The 20,272-nt window shown below is 51.0% G+C and overlaps 1 protein-coding gene across 4 annotated transcripts; it reads right to left on the bottom strand.

Moving 5' to 3' along the window:
- Positions 1-499: 499 nt before the first annotated feature.
- On the bottom strand, positions 500-20,088 carry MC5R (melanocortin 5 receptor). Of its 4 annotated transcripts, none has more exons than XM_064481679.1 (2): positions 19,954-20,088; positions 500-3,784 (listed from the first exon to the last, which is right to left on the bottom strand). In XM_064481679.1, exons 1-2 carry the CDS (start codon positions 20,045-20,047, stop codon positions 2,739-2,741), a joined length of 1,140 nt encoding a protein of 379 aa, XP_064337749.1. In that variant the 5' UTR covers positions 20,048-20,088; the 3' UTR covers positions 500-2,738. The 4 variants fall into 4 exon arrangements, with proteins under 4 accessions (XP_064337749.1, XP_064337750.1, XP_064337751.1 ...); XM_064481680.1 differs by lacking the exon at positions 19,954-20,088 and adding an exon at positions 9,205-10,171; XM_064481681.1 differs by lacking the exon at positions 19,954-20,088 and adding an exon at positions 4,981-6,514.
- Positions 20,089-20,272: the final 184 nt, after the last annotated feature.

Genomic DNA, 20,272 nt, shown 5'->3' with positions numbered 1-20,272 from the left:
TCCAGACCACGAGGTGCGACCTCTGTGCCTGCTGCAGAGACAGTTCCTCTCTCACCGCACACATCCCAGCTCGTGTTCCCACAGACCGTGCCTCCTAAACTCACGCGTAGTTACGTGCATGATCTCGAACTGGGGCACTGTTTCCAGCGGCACACCTAGAGCACTCACACCTGGGAGAGTCCGTCCCCAGAGCTCCAGGACGGCAGATTCTCTGACAGTGCTGCCTCCAGCCCCACTGAGCGCTGCCGGACGAGACCCACAGAACACTCACCTGCTTCCTGAAAGACAGACTTTCGGACCACACACAGTGTCAAGTGTGCGACTTCATTTTCCTTTCAGGAGCTCAATCGTTTGGCTCTGAGGAGCAGCCACCCTGCAGGCAGCAGATGCTGTTGAGGAAACGCCACCAGGGTTCACCCGCAAACGCACCTTATTTCCCAGCAGCTGCTCGCAGACTGGCCGAAGGACCACAGGCTGAACATCACACGTCAGTGACTGGTTCAGATGGGCCGTCTGCTCCTTCCATTTTATTAACCATTTCTGAACACACATTTTTACATCAAATAAAGTTCCTACAGAAGCAGAAAGAGCTAATAAACAAAACCGTACCACGGTTACCTGGATTTTTGTTTGGGGGACTTTGTGCTGGGATCCCGAGGTTGGCTTATTTACAGGTGGTTACCGGGTCTCCATGCACACGCATTGCTTCCCAAGGAAGACACGTCTAAACACTCGGGTTATTTCTGCCTATTAATAATAGAGATAAAAGACATCTGTGCATCTCCTTAAGGACTTTGTGGAAGAGGTCAGACCTTGTCTGCAGTCACGACGCACCCAGAGCAGTGAGTCAGCCTGGCTCCCAGGTGGAGCCAGTGTAAACCCCAAGGGCCGAAGTCTCATTCCACCCACGGGATCGGGCCCCGGTAAGCTCAGTCAGCACTCAGTGAGCGCTGCCAGGCAGCGGGCTGAGGACACTTCTGTTCAGCAACACGAACATCAACGGAGTGCTAGAAACTGTGGTGGCAGCATGGCCACCAAGGCAAGCTGGGCGGCGAGAGGCCAGCACTGACAGAGCCTGGGCTCCTAGGCGCCCACACAACGCGGGTGGCGGGTCCACACGCCTGCACGGAGCTCATCCACGCTTGCACAGGAACGTTCAGCTGATAGGGCAGGAAGCGCCCGAGGGCTGCCTGCCCCTCACAGCTCAGCTGTCAACGAGCAGCCAGCCTACCTCTTCCCAGAGGCGCCCGAGGGCTGCCTGCCCCTCACAGCTCAGCTGTCAACGAGCAGCCAGCCTACCTCTTCCCAGAGGCGTGCTGTCTCTGCACCTGACTCACGTCTGCACTGAGCTGCCGGCGGGGTCAGGTCTACAGGCTGTCCACGCACTGCACCAGGAAGGCCCCCTGCCCCGCAGGCCTCACACTCGTCAGCGGGTAACCCTAACGTTTACACATTTCCTTCACTGGGGACATCCAGACACGAATATCCAAAATAAAAGGGACAGAATTAACACCAAAAGTAAGAATGGAATTCAGAACTGTGAGGGCCAAGCCTTTCACATTGGACGCGGCCACTGGGACGAGGAAGACGCACCCAAGGCCCACACCTGCTCCAGGGCAACGCAGGTCCCCTCTGCCCTGACCTCTGCCCTGACTGCTGCTCTGACCTGTGCTCTGACCGTGGCTCTCCACACCCTCTCCAAGCATTGACCTCCATCTGCAACCGTCCTTTAGAATACATAGACAGTCCCTGTGGTGCTTTCCAGGATTCAAGTGCTCCCACATTTTCTCATCAGTTCTGACGACCGTTCTGTAAGGTCAGCACCAGCACAGATGCAGGGCCTGAAATGAGCTGATTAAGGTGACATCACCCATTAGTGGCAGAGTCAGGACTGACCTCATGTTCCCTCACTCCATCCTACATTGGAGAAGATGAGGCTCCCTGGGTTAGAGGTGGGGCCCCTGACCTACTCTGGCTGCTGGAGTCAGATTGCAAAGTGCAAAGACAGTGATGGGGTTTCAGACCCCAAGATCCCAGCTGAGAAGGTCAAAGGTAGCTTGGCTGTGGGGTGGGCTACATGCAGCCCAGAGGTGCCTGGAGTCCTCACACACCCCCAAAACACTCATTTGGAAACTCCGGACTGAGTCAGAACAAGACAGTAAGAAAGAGTCACAGAGATTTTCATCCCACATGAGGCAAGTTTTGCGGCACGAAGTTTTATGTCTGGGTAAGTGCAAAAACGTGATTGACAGAAGCATAATCAAAGAAATTCCACCCTTGCACAATCATGGACACAAGCACTGAAACCAAACGTCCAGGACAGGAGAGCTGTAGGGATGGCCCGCGGCAAACGAGCAGGAAATTTCAAATGGAAAGAATTTGATCGCTCTGCCCTGAAAAGCGTGCGTAACTCCCAAGGGCACCACACAAAGTTACAGGCCTCCTCCTGGGGGTGTTCACAGCTTTTCCTTCATGTGCCTCCGTGCTCATCAGCTGAGACCTGCTCCACATCCCTGAGTGCACACCTCGCAGACGGGGACACGTGGACTCCAGAAGGGGGTAGGGGTAGGGGCAGGGGCAGGAGCAGTGAGAAGCCGTCAGACGTCCCCAGAACGGAGAGGTGGCCTGTGTGCATCTGACCCGATGACCGCCCGGGGCATCTGCATCTTAAGCACAGATTGGAGGTGGAAGAAAGGACGCGTGACGGTGTCCGGTTTGGGCTGCCCTGGCCGACCTGGTCACGAGGGCAGTGAGGGAGCTGCAGAGAGGCGGCTGTCCGTGGAGAACCTGCCCAGGGACCGGCAGGGCGCGCTGACGCCATGCAAGCACAGGATCTCCTTGAAGGTCTTGCGCATCTCCGGGCTGCGGAAGGCGTAGATCAGTGGGTCGATGGCAGAGTTACATATGATGAGCACGAGGTACACGTTGAAGTGGGACATGAAGCAGGAGCAGTAGCGGTTCTGAGGGCAGGAGATCATGAGGGTGAGGTGCAGGAAGAAGGGCGCCCAGCACACAGTGAAGACGCCCAGCAGCATGGCCAGGGTGACCACGCCCCTCATGCTGGCACGCTGCCGCCAGGAGCCGCAGCCGTGCAGGGTGGCCATGCGCTTGACGTGAGTCCGGGCCAGGAGGAACATGTGTGTGTACAGCCACGCCATGAGCAGCAGCATGGCGAGGAACATGGCAACGAGGCAGCCGATGACGTACGTGGACTCGTAGTACCTGATGAAGAGCGTGCCGCAGCCCGTGCACAGGGCCCAGATGCCGGCGATGGCGGCCCCGCAGCGCCGCCCCGTCATGACGTGGTGGTAGCGCAGGGCATAGAAGATGGTGGCGTAGCGGTCCACCGCAATGGCCAGCAGGCTGCACATGGAGGCCACCACCGAGATGCAGATCATGGAGTCGAAGACGTTGTCCAGGTGCCGCACGGAGGCATCCGCCAGCACCAGGTGCTTGTTGGTGATTAGGTATATGGTGATGGTCTCCCAGGAGTTGGACAAGCTCACCAGCATGTCGGCCACGGCCAGGCTGCACACAAACAGGTACATGGGGGCATGAAGGTTTTTGTTCTTCACGACGGCGCCAACCACTAGGATGTTCTCCAGCAGGCTGAGGAGGCCCAGGCCGAGGAACACCTCCACAGCGATGCTCATTTTCTCACAGGGCAAGGACGCGTTCCTGATGTTCCACCCCGAGAGGTCGCCCTCCGTAGCATTCAGCTTGAGGTCCAAGAAATGCAGGTGGAATGAGGAATTCATGGCTCCTCTTCTTGGCAGCAGATTTACTGTAAAACAGGTTTAAGTCATGATCCCGAGAGGCTGACAGTCCACAGAAGCACCACCACTCGTGCCCAGAGCACAACACTCCAAGCTCCACTCACCCCTGCCTGCCCCAATCCCAGGGATAGAGTCCGGCCCACCGGCGGGCAGGCATGCAGTGCCCACCAGCCTCCTCTGACCCCTGGCTTAGGCTCCCTCTGAGCAGAGTCTTGGGACATCTCTGTGTGCCCCCCCCCAGCCCCCTTCTTATTCTTATCTTGCAGCCCAAGCTGACTGTCAAACATGTCCCCAGCTCACAATCTACAGAAGCCCTTCTAGTCTCCTGGCCTCACATCCCAAGGTGGCTACTCCACGTTTCCTCAGGTGGGCACAAGGTTCTGAAGGACACACAGGTCCCCAGTCTCTGAAGAGACACAGACAGGTGCCTCCCTACCCAACCCGACTCTGTCGAAATCCCTAGGACTCAGTCCCCGTGGTTGTAACTAAGATTATAGTCCATTAACTAGAGCATAATCACATACAAGACTTAATGCCTTTAATTCATAAATTTAGGTTTCACACACACTAAAATTGAAGCACACAGAATGCTATTTTTCCCACAGTTAAAACTTTCCCTGACTTTTGCATCTGAAATTCCAGGATCTGATTAACAGGCAGTTGGACAAGTTCTGCACAAGAAAGCACGAAGAAACGAGGCACTTACACTCACCAAGAACTCCCCTCCTCTGTGGCCCAATTTCTCTCCCATGATTTATATTCAAAGATCCCTTTGCCCTCCAAACTCAGAGCACATCAGGAAAGAGTTGAAATTTCAACAACGTCCCCACTAGACTGTAATCACCTGTTCTGTCCCAGAACTACAGGCCGACTGCACTGATGTGCGAGCCCCCAGCTGGGTCAGCCGCAGTCTGCATCCTCTCAAGCCGACCGAGTGAATGAGAAGCGGGGCTCTTTACCGTCTCCCTCGGCCTCTCCTCTGCACCGGACCCCACGAGCCTCACTCGGACCCCAGCTCAGCCCGGGCACCGGCATCCACAGGCTGCGATGGCTGCCGGGACCCAAGTGCCATCAGCCCGGGACCAGGACCCGTGGCAAGGCGGCTCCAACCTCCTCGCAGCTCCCTTGCCTTTAAAGCAGCCGCGCGGACCCGCCTCCTGCCGCCCGCCCACCCTCCTCTGCAGCCGTGGGCCAGAGCTACCACCTAGTGGTCGGAGCCAGAGAGCAGGGCCTCTGGGGCACCAGCACCTTCTGTCTGTGGAAAACTGGAAACTGTTCTCCAGAGTGAGTTCGAATGTGTCTCCCAGCGGCTGCTCTCTCGACTTCACTTCCTCTCTCTTCCTCCACGCACGATGGACATGCTGGGACTCGGGTCCCCTGACGACGGTCCTCGGAGCGAGCCTGGTGGCCTTCAGCTGTGAGCCAGACACCCCACCTTGCTGGCCCAGGACGCCCCCTGCAAGGGCTGCGCCGCATCAGGTCCAGCCCTGCAAACATGCCTCTGGTACTGCAGCAGCAGGAGAAGAGAGACTTCCCCCAGCCACCCCTCTTGGCTCTGCGAAGTGGTTTCTGGACCTCCCGTTTCAAGCACTGATGGGGCAGATGTGCGTGGGCTCCCCTTCTGTCAGGTGAGGCGGGGGCGCCCATGGGCTCCGACCACCTTTCTGACGTGGAAGGCCCCGCGCACCGGTGCCCAGGGCCGTGCACACAGCCGCAGGATGGAATTCTGTGAAGAAGTTTCTCGTGGTGAGTTTGGTGCTGTGTCCGTGCGAAGGAGGCTGACAGAAGACGTAAGAGGATTCAAGCAGCCCTCACTTCTTCCTCACATTCCAGATCAGATCGGGCTCTGCCGAAGAGCCTGGTTCCCCAAAACGCGGTGGAAGCGGAGCCTTCTGTTAGAAATAATTAGCTGCCCAGACCACGTGGCACAGCCGCGCTGTTGGACCGCACAGCCCCAGCCCACGTGCAGACAGCTGGGGGGAGCGCTGCACCCATTACCTTCCTGGCGGGTGGGCCCCCTCACCACCCCCGCCGCACAAGGAGCAGACCAGCCCCTGGAGAGGCTGCACAGCAAGTCCAAGGCCCTGACGCGGGGAAGGAGCACAGCTGGCGTGCAAAGCCTGGCAGCCTGACTGGGAGCCAAGCGTTTTCCAGGCACGAAGATGCCGCTGCTCAGGGTCCTGGCGGTCTTTTGGTTCCTTTTTTTTTTTTTTCAGTGCCGCTGGATTTGAAGTGGTTTTCTTGTCTTTATCAGATTCCGGTATCAGGCTACCCTGGCTTTGCTAAGTAAACTGGGGAAAGGTTTTAATTATTTTCTATTCTGAACCAGTTTGAGTGAGGTGGAAATTATCTGTTTCTTGCAGAAGAATACTCCAGCCGAGGTCAACAGACTCAAAGACTAAGCTCTCTAACGGTCCCTGCCCCTGAAACTTGCTTCCTGACAGCTCCGTGATAACCACGCTCCACACACGGACACGGCATCCCAAGAGCCACCAGCTCCGCCCTCGTGAGGGGCAGAGAGCCGTTCAACCGCCCATTTTCTTCTGTTCTGGTGTGTAAATGACGGCAACAGAGATGATCCTCGATTCAAACGCACAGAGGCGGCTTGTGCGGGCAGGTCCACGAAGGCCCCAAGGGTGAGATCTGTTGGACAGCGTATGCCACAGTCGGCTCTCTGGGACACGGACTCAGAGGAGTTCACTCTGCAAGGTCCATCATGGAGCAGCTGGGGACCACAGCCTGGGGGGGGGGGAGGGGAAGAGGCAGGGTGACGGTGGGCCCACAGCGCAGCCCACCCTCCTCAGAGCCTCTCCACCCTGCCTGGGTCAGTCACCAAAGCAGCCTGTCCCTGGGAAGGCGAAAGGCCTGGCAGGCACACCGCGCGAGCTGACCGCCCCCTGCAGCTGGGCGGCAAGTCCTTCCTTGCAGGGGTCTGGACAGCACTACCCTGTGCCTGAGGCTCAAATACCAGTAAATTCTTTTTTCCCAGCTTTACGGAGGTATTACTGACACACAACATGTACATTTAACGTGCGCAACGTGATGCTCCGATGCACACGCACGGTGGGAAATGAAGCCAACGGTAAGGCTAGTTCACTCGTCCATCGCATCACAGAATCACCTTGGTGATAGCGTTTAAGATCTACTCTCCTAACTTCCAAGTACAGAGGACAGTGTCCTTAGCGGTTGTCTCCCTGCTGTAGATTACACCCCTGGAACTCACTCTCTTCCACCTAGAAGCTTGTACTCTGACCGACGTCAGTGCTTCCTCGCCCCCAGCCCCTGGCAACCACCACTCTACTCTGTTCCTGTGAATTCGGCTTTTTTAGCTTCCACATGTCACTAAGGTCACATGGTACTTTTCTTTCTCTGACTTCTTTCACTTGGCATAATGCCCTCAAGGTCCATCTTTACTACAAAAGGGTTTCCTTTCTTCATGGCTGAATAATACTCTACCGTGTGTGTGGAGTACTTCTCGACCAGTCACCTGTGGATGGACACTTAGGCTGTCTCCACGTCTGGGCCGCAGTGAATGTGAGGGTGCAGGTGTCTCTGTGAGACACTGACTTCATTTCCTCGGGATGCACACTCAGGAGTGGGATTGCTGGATCATACGGTAGTTCTATTTTTAGTATTTTGAGGAAACTCCATACTGTCCCCCACAGGGGCTGCACCAGTTTATATTCCTGCCAACAGTGAACAAGGGGTGCCTTTTCTCCACACCCTCTGCAGCATTTATCCCTCATCTTTTTGATGACAATCATCCTAACAGGTGTGAGGTGATAGCTCCTTGTGGATTTGATTTTCAGCAACTGCTTGCATCCCATCTCTGTGCCGAGGCCACCTGAACACCATCGTGGGTGCAGCTGCAGAGGCAAGAGCCTCCCTGTAGGACAGAGACAGCAGCACAGCCACAGGCATTTTACCTCCAAGGTGCACAAGACATTTCCACGTATGAACTCACTGGACCCTCACAGCAGCCAGGAGGTGCTGACGGTGTTGCCGTCTTCATAGACGTGGACCCCGAGAATCGGAGAAACGCAGTGAATTTTCTGGTATCACTTGGCTGGTAAGCGGTGGCACCAGCCATCAAGCCCAGAGCTTCCTGTTCCAAAGCCCCTGTTTATAAATACACACATGCCCACACACCTGCATGAACATTACAGTCGAGCCCTCAATGAGCCCCAAATCTCCAATGAACATTTACTGAGCACCTGCAGTGCCCAAGGTGGTGGTCTGCAGGTCCAGAGTGTCAGCAAACCTCCAACAACCCTAGGGAGCCAAAGCCCTTAGCAGGAGCTTCCAGAGGAGGAAACTGAGGCTCAGAGTAGCCCTGTGACTTCTCAGCTGATGAAACCGGGACCTGAGCTTTTCACGTCTGTGCTTCACAGAGTGTCTAGTGTCATCCTGTGACTTAGCCACTGCCACAGAGGGAGAGACTGGTGCCCCTGGACTGCAGAGTCGCTGGAGAAGAGCAGAGGCAGGGTTGAATCTAAGGGCAGGTTGGGGGAGGCAGGACCAGGAGCAGAGCAGGGGCTGAAGGTGAGCAGGGCCAACGGGGGCAGGGGCACTGAGGCTGAGGGCTGATTTCTCGGGGAGAGGGAAGACCACCAGGTGACCAGAGCCCCAGAGCCAGGATCCAGGGGGCCAGGTGGAAGCAGGTGCAAGGGGTGAAGACAAGACAATGGCAGAGGGGTCACAGGGGCAGCGGCGGGGGGCTGGTACTGCAGGAAACAGGCCCTGAGGCCGCAGCGCCGCGATGGGACCACACAGCTGCTTACTGAGGAAGTGGGGGCCTGTGCAGGGTTGGGGGGGGCATGCGGGGGCAGCAGAAGACGTGGCTTCAGGATGTCTGGCCTCAACCTGCTCCCAGGGCAGACCTGGGGTTAAGCTGTCCTGTCCATACATGAGTGCTGGGTGGTCGTACCCTCTACATCTGTAGCGTTGGCCGCGGGCCACCCAGGGGTGAAGAAACGCAATCCCCTAGGTGTTTCACAGTCGTGGCCCCGCTCAGCTGAGAGCAGCCCTCCATAAAAGAGGAGACACGTAGGGGTGCCAGCAACCAGCGTCTGCCGCAGCTGAGACCCGGGCATCCAGCCCCATAAGGTGGGCACAGCGGTGACTACCACCCCCCCCCCCGGCCAGGAAGCAAGGGGGACAGTGCCCTGGGGTCCTGTACTGGCCACCAGGAAGGCCACGGCTCCACCCTGTGGAAGAGGAGCCACAGCAGAAGATGCGTGCCTGTGAACATCACAGGGGGACGTGTGGAGGCCACCGGGCGTGGAGGTCTGAGGGCACCTGAAGGATGGAGCGCGTGGGGTCGTCGGCTGGAGGAGCACCCAGAGGACATGGGACACTGGTGTGAGGAGGAAGCGGGAGGGACAAGGGGGAGGGGTGTCCTGGAGGAGGGGCGCCTCAGCAGACCTACCCCAGGATGTCACCGAGATGCTGCCGTGAAGGTGCTGCTGGCTGGGGTGGGGCAGTTTCTGCGGCGCAGAAGCCAGACCGTGTGGCTGAGACGTGGGCAGAGCTGCAGCAGACCTCGGGTGGCCAAATCCCACGCCTGCTCTTCCTCCTCGTTGACTGGACCCGTTTTACTTGTGCAGTACAGCTCTGTCCGAAGCCGTGGTGATGAAGGAAAGGAAGCGAAAGGCAGCAGGCAGACTGTGGCCAAGATGACCGGCCGGGGTGGCGGGGCGCAAGCAGAGGCCGTCTGTTTGGGTTATTTGTCAAGGAGGCTTGAGGGGTGGAGGTGGACAGCATCACCCACTGAAGCCCATCCGGAGAACTGGAGAACACTAGGGGCACTCTGCCAGCTCAGTGCCGACAGCTGTCCTTCCTCCCGAACTTAAGATGAGCGCTGCTACCCAAGAGTGAGGCACCTGTCGCCACCCGGACCCTGACGGACGCAGCACTGTCACTGCTAGCAGAGAACACCGACACCCCTCACTGTTCCCGTCGGCTCCAGGGCTCCTTAATGAATCCCCGGGAAACTCAGGTCGTGAGCTCGAGTGACTTGGATCCACTTTCCCGCTGCTCATCTACCCTGATTCGGAGCCCCGAGCACTCCAGCCCCACCTGCAGCTCGGCCTGCAGCATGTGTGTCCCCGGACTGTGGAGAGGGCAGGCCCCTCAGCTCTGGCGACTGTCTGCTGTGCTGACAGGAACCCCACTTTCCTGTGTGGGGAAATAAATTTCCTGTTCCTCTGTGGCCCCTTGACCCTTTAAAAAAATCATTCAAGAAGGTAAGAATCTCCTTTCTGAAACTCTGTGCTATCTTCTTGTGTCTACATCATTGAAACACTGACATCACTCCCAGGAAACAGCTTCAAAATGCACAGCCCTTGCTAGTTAACTGGGCTCCATCCGAGCAACTGATGTAAATATTCCCCACTCCTGTCCTTCCCTGTCTCACGCAGAGGGTAAACAAACCTCTCTGTAATGTAGAATCTCACTTATTTTTAATATGTAGTATCTTCTGTGAACCCCTGAATGGAAAATGTAGAGCATTTCCCAAGCTTACCAGATTGAGAATACTTTCTTCACAGGGCACTTGTGTTTATTAGGATGTTTGGTAGCAAGTAAACAACACGCCCCCAAAATACACAGTAAATAATACAGGATTTGTTATCTCACATCAAACGTGTGGGGGTTCTACCTGTGTTCTGCCAGACCAGGAAATCCAGAACAACGCCCCCACCAAGAACCGGAAAGTCCCAATACAGTATACTTTTTACATCTCTGAAGGCACGTCAGAATTACGGGTCTAGGAACTGAGAGAAGAAAGAAACCCACAGAAGCGAACCCGCTCTGGGACAGGTTTTACCCCAGAACACCCGGTGATTCGGAAAGAGGCCACTAAGAGGCTGAAAACCCAAGCAGGATGTTCAAAGACTCCGCGCTCGGAGGGAACTGGAACTCAAGCCCCTTCCGCGGTTGGTCTGCAACCCCAAAGGGCTTCATTCTAGGAAATGTAATTCTAGGAACAAGGATAGACTAGAAAGAAACAGACTGGCAAGCTCTTAGACTCATACATGAACCGACTCAAATCCTAACTGGATTACGATGATTTGGAGTCCTTAGTGCCTCTACTCAAACAGACTACCAGACGCAAAAACAAGTTTTCTCTGAAGGACAATAGGACCAGGAGCCTTGAATTGCTTCTGTGATTCTTCAGACACAGTGTCCAGCAGTCGATCAAAAACATCCCGCAGACAACGGAAACAAACCAGAAGGGATCCAATGGGGCAGCTATTTGGACAGAAACTTAGCACAGGAAACACATTAAATGCAAATAAAGCAAACGCTTCAATTAAAGACTAGGACTTGCCAGACAAGATTTTGAAATATGATACACTGCTTAGAAGAGACACACCTTACATATAAGGGCACAGGGAGTTTGAAAGTAGAAGAATGGAGTAAGTTACACCATGCAAGTATGAACTGGGATACCTGAAGGCAGAAAGTGTAACTGGAGATAATGAGATTTACTTTGTAATTATAAAGGTTCAATTCACGGAGGAGAATTAACAACTGTAAATGTGCACGGACCTACACACACACGCACACAAACTCTTCACCAGCAAATTTTATCACCTGTCACATGTTTAAAGAAGACACAATGCCAAGAGCTTATAAATCTCAGGGACGGTATAATGCCAATCTCTCACGAACTTTTCTACCAGACAGAAAAAGAAAGAAAACCTCCCTGTGAGCTTTATAAAGCATGTATAACCTTGCTACCAAACCTGACAGGGGTTACAAGAAAGGAAAATTACCAGTCAATCTCATGTATGAACAAAGATGGAAAAATCCTAAACAGAATGTTAACAAACTGAATCTAGTAATACCTAAAAATGACAATACACTGCCCTCCTTGGGTTTATCCCAGGAGTGAAAGGTTCATTTAACATATGAAAATTAATACGTGGAACTCACTACATTTACAAACTAAAGCAGAAAACTCATATGGTTATCTCAGTAGAACAAGAAGTACACTTGATGAAATTTAACACCCATTCATGATGAAAACTTTTAGAAAACGAGAAATAGTGGTATTTACAAAATCTTACATGATGGTGCATGTGGGGGGTTACACATGCTATCACCACTCCTGTGCAGCACCATACTGCTCCCCTCAGACGGTATAATGAGGCAAGGAAAGAAATGAAGATTAGAAAAAAAAAAAAAAAACTGTCTTTATTCCCAGACAGTAAGATTACGCCTGTAGAAACCCCAGGAAATCTACAGGCTGATACTTAGAATGAGTGTGTCTGGCAGGCTTGCTGGATCCTAAGTCAAAACGCAAGCAGCAGGTGTATTTCTATGCACCAGCAACAAACAGAAAGCGAAAGGTTATTAGACACTGCTCACAACAGCAGCCACAAATACCAAATACCTAAGACTAAATACAACAAAAGATATCCACGGTCTCCGTGTAGAAAACTGTACGAGAAAAGTCAAAGCCTGCTTACTTAAATACGTGGAGGACTATTCATTCTTCCACTTAGGATGGGAAGACTCAATACTAAGAAGTGTCAACATTCCCCAAACCGATACATTCTACTACGCTCCTGACAGACTTAAAATGAAAAGGTTGACCATGACAGGCACTGAAAAAGGAGTGCACAAGCACTCCCACTGCTAGGAGCGTGTGAATTCATGCAATCACTAATGTTGAATAATAATAGTTTTATAAGAAAGTTGAAAAACATATAAAACGGAGACGGCATGGCCTACAAAGCTGAAACACTGACCATGCTGTCCTTTACCGGAGGCGTCCCTCTGGCCTACCTCTGCTCCGCAGACTTGCCTCCTCCAGCCACTTCAGGTGCATGGAATCAATCATCATCTTTTGAACCTGCCTTCTCTCACTTAGCGTACTGTTTCTGCGGTTCCTCCACCTTGTAAGAAGTTCATTTCCTTTTTGTTGTTAAATATTTCAGTGTGAGAATCCAGTGTTTGTTTACCCATTTGCTAGTTGACAGACATGGAGATGATTTCCACATTTTAGCTGCTACAAATAATGCAGTGAACATTCACACAAATCTTTGTGCAGATCTGTCTTTATTTCTCTTGCATGGACATCTAGGATTAGAATTTCTAGGTCACAGGGTGAATTTATGTTTAACATCTTAAGAAAATGCCAAACTGCTTTCCAAAGTGGCCACATGGTGTCACATCCCGACCAGCAACGTACGAGACCCCCTTCATCACATCTGCCCCAACAGTTACTGTAACGTCTTTTCATGTTGGCTACACCGTTGGAGAGGATGAAAAGTGGTATCAGGTCATGCATTTAATTTGGATTTCTGAATGTTTAACAATGGCCACTTTTTCCCTGTGGTTTTTTGCCATTTGTCTTCTTTTGTAAATACTTATTCAAATATTTTGCCCCTTTGTAAACTGGACCGTTCACCTTGTTTTTGAGTCTCATGGGTTCTTTATATATTGTGGATACAAGACCCTTACCACAAACATGATGTGCAGGTATCTTCTCCTGTGCTGTGTGCTGTCCGCCTACTTAACGGTGTCTTACTGCACAGAGTTGTAAATTTTGAACAAGTTCAATTTATCAGTCTTTTTCAAATGAATGTTTTTCATAGGATTTCTAAGAAATCTGAGTAACCACAAGGTCATGAAGGCTTTTTGCTATGTTTTCTTCTAACAGTGCTATCGTTTCAGTTCTTAAATTAGGCCCTAAATCCATTTTGAGTTAATTTTTGCATGTGGTGTAAGGTTAAGGGTCTAAACTGTCCCATCGCTATTTGTCAAAAACACTATCTTCTCCCTATATGTCTTGGCACCCTTCTTGAAAATCAAGGGACCCAAATATTAGAGTTTGTCTTTGTAGTCAACATTCTATTTCACTGACTCGTACGTCTATCTTTAGGCTAACACCACCCTGTTTTGATTACCACAGATTTACTGAAAGTTTTGAAATCAAGAAGTGTTAAGTCCTCCCACTTTGTTCTTTCAAAAAATTGTTCGATGCTGAGTCCTTTGCATTAATATATAAATTTTAGGACGAGGTTGTCAGTCTCTGCAAAACAGGCTTGCTGTAGTTCTATAGGGATCGAGTTGAATCTATAGGTCAGTTTGGTTAGAGGTGACATCTTAACACTACTGAGTGTCCCAATCCATGAACACGGAATGCCTCTCCACTTAGAGCTTTAATTTCCCTCAGCAACATGTTCTAGTCGGCAGCGTACAAACCTTATACTTCTTTGTTAAATTTATTCCTAGGCATTGTATTATTATTGTTAGTTGCATTTTTCTTAATACAAGAAGCTGTTGTATTTCTATGTACTAGCAAATACAACAATTTAAAAATGGTATTGTGTAACTGCTGAACTTTTGGAGTTTTTAGAATTTTCTATGCATAGTTGTCTGCAAATAAGACAGCTTCACTTATTCTTTTCCAATCTGGATGCCTTTTCTTTCTTTTTCTTGCATGATTACACTGGCTAGAACCTCCAGTACAATATTAAACAGAAGTGGTGAGTGGACATTTGTGCCTCATTCGCAATTTTCTTTCATCAAGTATGACATTAGTTGCAGGGTTTTGTAGGTGCCTTTTTGATCAGGGTGAAGTTTCCCTTCTATGCCAAGTTTGCCAAGAGTTTTACCATGAAGGGATGCTGGACTTCTGTAAAACACTTTATTGAAATGTTCACGTTGTTTTATCCTTTATCCTATTAACATGGCATGTTGTATCAACTTTAAGATGTTAAACCAACCTTGCAATACTGGAATAAATCCTACTTAATCATGGTGGACAATCCTTTTAACGTGCTGCTGGATTCTGTTTACTAGTATCTTGTTGAGGACTTCTGGATCTATATTCACAGGAGACAGTGGTTTACAGTTTCCTGGCTTTGATATCAGGGAAATACTGCCCTCACAGCCTGAGCTGGGAAGCATTCCCTCCTCCTCTATTTCCTGTAAGAGTCTGTGAGGGATTGGTATTATTTCTTCTTTAAATATTTGATAGAAACCAGCAGTGAAGCCATCTGGGTCTGAGTTTCTCTTCATGGGAAGACTTTAAAGTATTAATCCAACTTCCTTGCTATTCAGATTGTCTATTTCTTCTTGAGTGTCAGTATTTTGGGTCCTTTTGTCTTTGCAGGAATTGATCCATGCAGATTGTCTCATTTGTTGACATAAAATTGTTTACATTGTCCCCTTATAATCCATTTAAATTCTGTAAATTTAATGGTGAGTTCCTTTCATCCCTCATTTTGGCAACCTGTCTTCTCTTTTTTTCATAGCCTAGTTATGTGTGTCACTTGTTGATCCCTGAGGAGGATTCACTTCACTGATGCTCTCTGGTTGGTTGTCTTCTGTCTCACCAATTTCTCACTCTGATCTCTTGTTTCCTTCCGCCCTCGTGCTGTGGGCTTAGCCCCCTAACCCCACTATCTAAGTGGGGTCTTAGTGTTCTGACTTTGGCTCTTCCTCCTTTCTCAGTATAGCTGTTTACAGCTAAAACTTTCAAGCAAGGCTTTGGCTCACCCCATACATCCGGGTGCATTTTTATCTTCATTCAGTGTGAAACATTTTGATTTTCCTTGTGATTTCATCTCTGACCTACAAGTTATTAAATTTTTTTCTGGGTTAATTTCCAAACATTTGTGGATTTCCCAAATTTTCTTCTGCTGATTTCTCATTCCAGTGATAGGAAAAATACTCTGCATGATTTTAATACTTTTATTGACATTTGTCCTATGGTCTGTTCTGGAAAGTATTTCACACACACCTGAAAAGAAGGTCCACTTTGGTGCTGGGTGAAGTGTTCTATAGATGACACTGCGTTTAAGTTGGTTGACAGAGTTGTTAAGTCACGCATATCCTCGCCAGATGAGGGTTATCTTTTAAAAACATGAAACAGATGACCTCATTCCTCTAATCCACTTGTGGCTTTCCACTGACTTTGGAATAGTATTCAGATTTCTTCTCGCTCCTGCCTGTCCCTCTGCAGTCACCGGGCACCTCTCTTCACTTTGCTCAGCTCACTCAATTAGCAAGAAAAAGCTACCCTTTACTGATGTTTAAGATCCATTATAAAGATATAATTAAGATGGATTGATGCAAGGAAAAATACGCTGATGAGTAGAACAGAACAGAGTCCAGAAACAAACACCTACATGATCACCTCATACACGACAAAGGTAGAAAACTCGTACCATGAGGGAAGGATGGTTTTACTCAATAAATGGTGCTGGGACAGCTGGAAACCCATAAGGGAAAACTTATACCTTAAACCCTACTCCACACTATTAACAAAAATCAATTCAGTAAGATTTGATTTAAAAGTGAAAGGTGAAACAAAAAAGATTTTAGAAGAAAGCAAAGAACATCTTTATGATCTTAGAGTCAACAAAGATTTCCTAAACAAAATATGCCGACTGTGAAGGAAAACACTGGTAAACTGTGTATTAAAATGAAAAGCTTCTCTTCACCAAATACATTCTCACAATACATTTAACAAAGGACTTGTGTCCAGAACAGATACATTTTTAAAAAACCCCAACATGTCAATACAAAAAAGATAGTCCACTCAATAGAAAAATGGGCAAAGCCTGAACAGGTATTTTGCAAGAGGACAACCAAAGGCTGATAAGCATATAAAAGTGTTCAATCTCATTAAGAAACAGTGAAGTGAAAACTAAAGCCACGATGAAATACCACTATACGCCTGACAGAATAAAATGGAAAAGGCCAGCACTACTGAGTGTCAGTGAAAACCGGGGCAACAGGGACTCGGAAAACTCGTGCGCAGAATCCAGTAAAGCTGAACACGATGTTCGTACTGTGACCCTGCAATGCCACTCTCAGGCAGAAAGGAGCACCCGGGCACCCAAGTTCACGGACTAGGGTATTTGAAGCAGTGCTGTGAGTAACAGTTCCCAAATCGGAAGGAACCAAACATCTGTTGGATACACAGTACGTGGTTTATTCACACGACGGAATACCAAACCAGGTACAAAAATCTCCCATGTAATGCTGAGCAAATGAGCCAGAGACACAAGGATACATGCTGTTTTATTTCACTCATGTAATGTCCCAAAACAGACAAATCTAAGCTATACCCTTGGAAGTCCAGGCAGCGGTTACCCTTGGGGAGGCAGTAACAGGAAGGGAGCAGGAGGCTTCCAGGTGCTGACAGGCTGTGCTGTGGGTGCTCCCTCTGGGAAAAGTCACCAACCTGCCTGCACGTTACACTTCAGTAAGCAGTTAAAACGGAATGACCTGCTCAGACTGAAGACATGATCTTCTTGGCCATCCTCTCACACTTGCACCGTCAACCCCGGCCACTTCCAAAGACGTCAGCCCCTAACACACAAACCAGACTCACTACAGGTCTGGCTGCTAAAGGAGCAGCCCACCAAAGCGTGAGACCCGCTCTCAGCTCTCAATCTCCGCCTTCCTGCCTGTTGATTATTCAGTTTTACCCTCCACCCTGGAACACTCACGTGCCCTCCTGCCTCTCTGCCCCAACACCTTACCCAGGAGTGGAGGCTGCTCGGCGGGACGACCCAAGTTCTAAACCCAAAGGAAGGAGCTGCAACCATCAACGGGCCCAGCTGAGGCAGAGAATGAGCAAGGGGTCCCCTGGGCCTTCCTGACACCCTGGAGGTACCTAACATGCAACCGGGGCGCGGGCCCAACTTGGGGGGAGGGTGTTCAAATCTCAGCTCTGCCTTCGGCAAGTCTGTGTCCTCTCTGCGCCTCAGTTTCCCCATCTTTAAACAGGGATAATGGTGCTGACCGCACACAGTTGTTGTAAGGATTACATACAATACATTTAGAAAACCAACTGACATAAGGTAGGAACTTAGTCAACATGGCTTCATCCCGGGTATGCTGTTCCCCAAGGGCGCATGGCCAGGGTGAGACTCGGGAGCAGAGGGCTCCAGGGCTAACCCCAGAGTCCCCCCAGGCAAGCTCGGGCGAGTGCTCTGGGTGTGCCACACATGCTCAGCACTGCAGGGAGAAGTGGCATGCGTGCCCCAGGGATAAATGGGAACAGAGAAGTGGAGGAGGACACGGGGGAGAAGAGGTGGCTGTTCCCCAGCCTCCGTCCCATGCACACCTGCTAAGTAAGTCCTTTGCCTTCACAGAACCAGGACCACTGCTGTCAGGGGCAGGAAAGGAAAGATCTTCATACTGGGGGTTAGCATCAGATGCCACATCAACGGGAAGGTGGTGACATCACATACCCTTGCTTCCTACTTGACCACGGGGTCAGCCGACGCCACAGACGGTTACCTACAACTGTCATCACAGGGCCCCGGTCCCTGAGTCCGGCTTCTACTCTGAAAACCCGAGGTCGACAAGAAGCCCGTTCATATAAATCATGTTCTGAAGCTGCAATGTTCACACCTGCAGTTCCCCCCACAGGCAGATCTGTATAAGAAGCCGAATCCCCATGAGAAGGACACTGAAGATGTATCAAAGCAGCACTGCAGCAGGAAGGTGAGACAGACCCACCCACTCCCGGAGGAGCTGAAGGGGCTGGACGCCTGACTGACAAGGCTCCCTCGGTGCCCCCACCGCTGATCCGCATTCACGCCCCGCCCCCAGGCCTGGCCCACTCTGTGCTCCTCTGCTCTGATGCCCCATAAACAATATTAACACGAATTCAGGCAGCAACCACATTTCCTCAGTTTCCAAGTTTGGGGAGGGGTAGATTAGGAAACCCTGTGCTGATCACTTCAGTCATTTACACAGACTGGTTAATTTAAGTCAGTCTCTCATCAACGCCTCCTCTCCCCGAAGGCAAATTTCCCTGGGGAGTCACGCTGGAGCACAGGCTGGGTGGAGCACGGCATCACCACATGCAGGCTGCCTGGTCTGCAGGACAGAACACCTCCCGCTGCGGGCAGCTGGCTTCCCGCCCCAAACACTGGCTACGTGCAGCTCTTCCTTTAGGAGACTCTAGGCCCAAAGGACTGCACTTGTGTGTTCTCAGCTCCACCACAATCAGCCATGTTCCTGGCCCCACCCCCCAACGCCCTCCCCCAAATGCTGGATCTGACCCTCATGTCGACTTTCATCCTCGGAATGGCAGGTCTGAAGGTGCCCTGAGTCGCTCCCATGAGCTGCTTACATCACTGGCCCCCAGACGAAAAGCCATCCACCCTTCCTAAGTTTCCATGGGTCCTGGATGGGAAATCAGCAAACATTTAGACCACAGATGTGTGAGGGGGTTCCCGCCAGCTTTTTCAACCCGGGTGATGGGAGTCCTGCAGTCACCGCCCAGACACCCAAGCGCAACAGGAGACACGAGGAAGAGCAGAGAAGCCCCGCGCACCCTCCGCACACACAGCTCACTCAGACCCCAGCGCGCTGAAGGCTCCGGGGACTCCACCTGTTTCCTCCCGGTTTTGTGATCACCAGCCACTCCCTCCTTTGGGGATCCTTCTCGCCCTCAAATTATCCACGGGGTGGAGGGAGCAGAAGGAAGCTAAAAACACTCTCTATGACTTGCCTGAAGTAAAGCAGCACCTTTACATGAGAAGAGCGGGAGGAAATCAGAAGCAGCTCTTCACACTCCACCAAACCACCAGAACGCTTCCCGGCACCTCCCCTGGACAGTGACACCAGTGAGAGCTCAGCGCCGCCCCCGCCCCCGCGACCAGAGCTCTGTTGGCTAACTGCAGCCACCAGGCAGAGGCGCGAGCACCCACGACCCCAAACCACTGCTGAGACAGAGACAGCTTCTGTAAACTGGTAACAGTGTGGAGAGACAGGTGGTGGTAACCTGTGTTACCTAACACCATGAACAATCAACACACGGAAACGAATTAAGAGACTCTTATCAAGTACTCGGGATAATCACAGAAAGAAATGTCTTTTAAAACCATGCATGAAATAACCGATTTTTTAAAGAATATGTAATGACTGCTCTGCTCTTTAAATTTTCACATTTAAAAACTGGCAAGTTTTCTAAATGGAGACAAATTATGGACAACAGTTCATGCAGGTTATCAGTTCTGGAAGTCAAGCAGGACGCCAGGGCTGACACCTGTAACGGCTCTGAAACAGCAAGTACACGCTCTGGGGGTGGGGTGTCCGACCTCGTGTGCAAGCACGCCTGACCGTGCCTGGGCCAGGCACTGCTGCGTCCTGGGCGGCGGAGGCCAGGAGCCGAGACCCGCCATGGCGCACTCACCTCTTCCCGTCAGCTTCTTCAACAGCCACACCCTCCTGCATTCTGAAGGTAAATCCGAGGCAAAGGTGCCACAGGTGCATGGGGAGCGGTCCATCAAACTGAGAAAAACACCTACGGCATTTTGGTTCAAGGAGAAGTGAACTACATCCCTGATAACTATCAACACTAACTGCTATCGGAGGAAATTCTGAAGAGAAGGCCCCCAAAATCCAATACAAGTCTGTGTCCAGTTCTGGCATCGCATCATATTAGCAAATAAGGTAGTTATTGTTTACAGTGAAATTTAACAACTGGCTAAAATTCTATGTAAACTTTTATG

Source organism: Camelus dromedarius, chromosome 32 (genome assembly GCF_036321535.1).
Source record: "Camelus dromedarius isolate mCamDro1 chromosome 32, mCamDro1.pat, whole genome shotgun sequence".
Taxonomy (NCBI): domain Eukaryota; kingdom Metazoa; phylum Chordata; class Mammalia; order Artiodactyla; family Camelidae; genus Camelus; species Camelus dromedarius.
The sequence above is the reverse complement of the archived record's forward strand: the minus strand, read 5'-3'. Positions and strand labels throughout refer to the sequence as shown.

Coding starts and splice junctions, on each gene's coding strand:
- MC5R (XM_064481679.1), bottom strand. CDS start 20,047: ATGGACCGCTCCCCATGCACCTGTGGCACCTTTGCCTCGGATTTACCT. Junction 3,785..19,953: donor GAAGAAGCTGACGGGAAGAG/GTGAGTGCGCCA, acceptor CCTGTTTTACAG/TAAATCTGCTGCCAAGAAGA.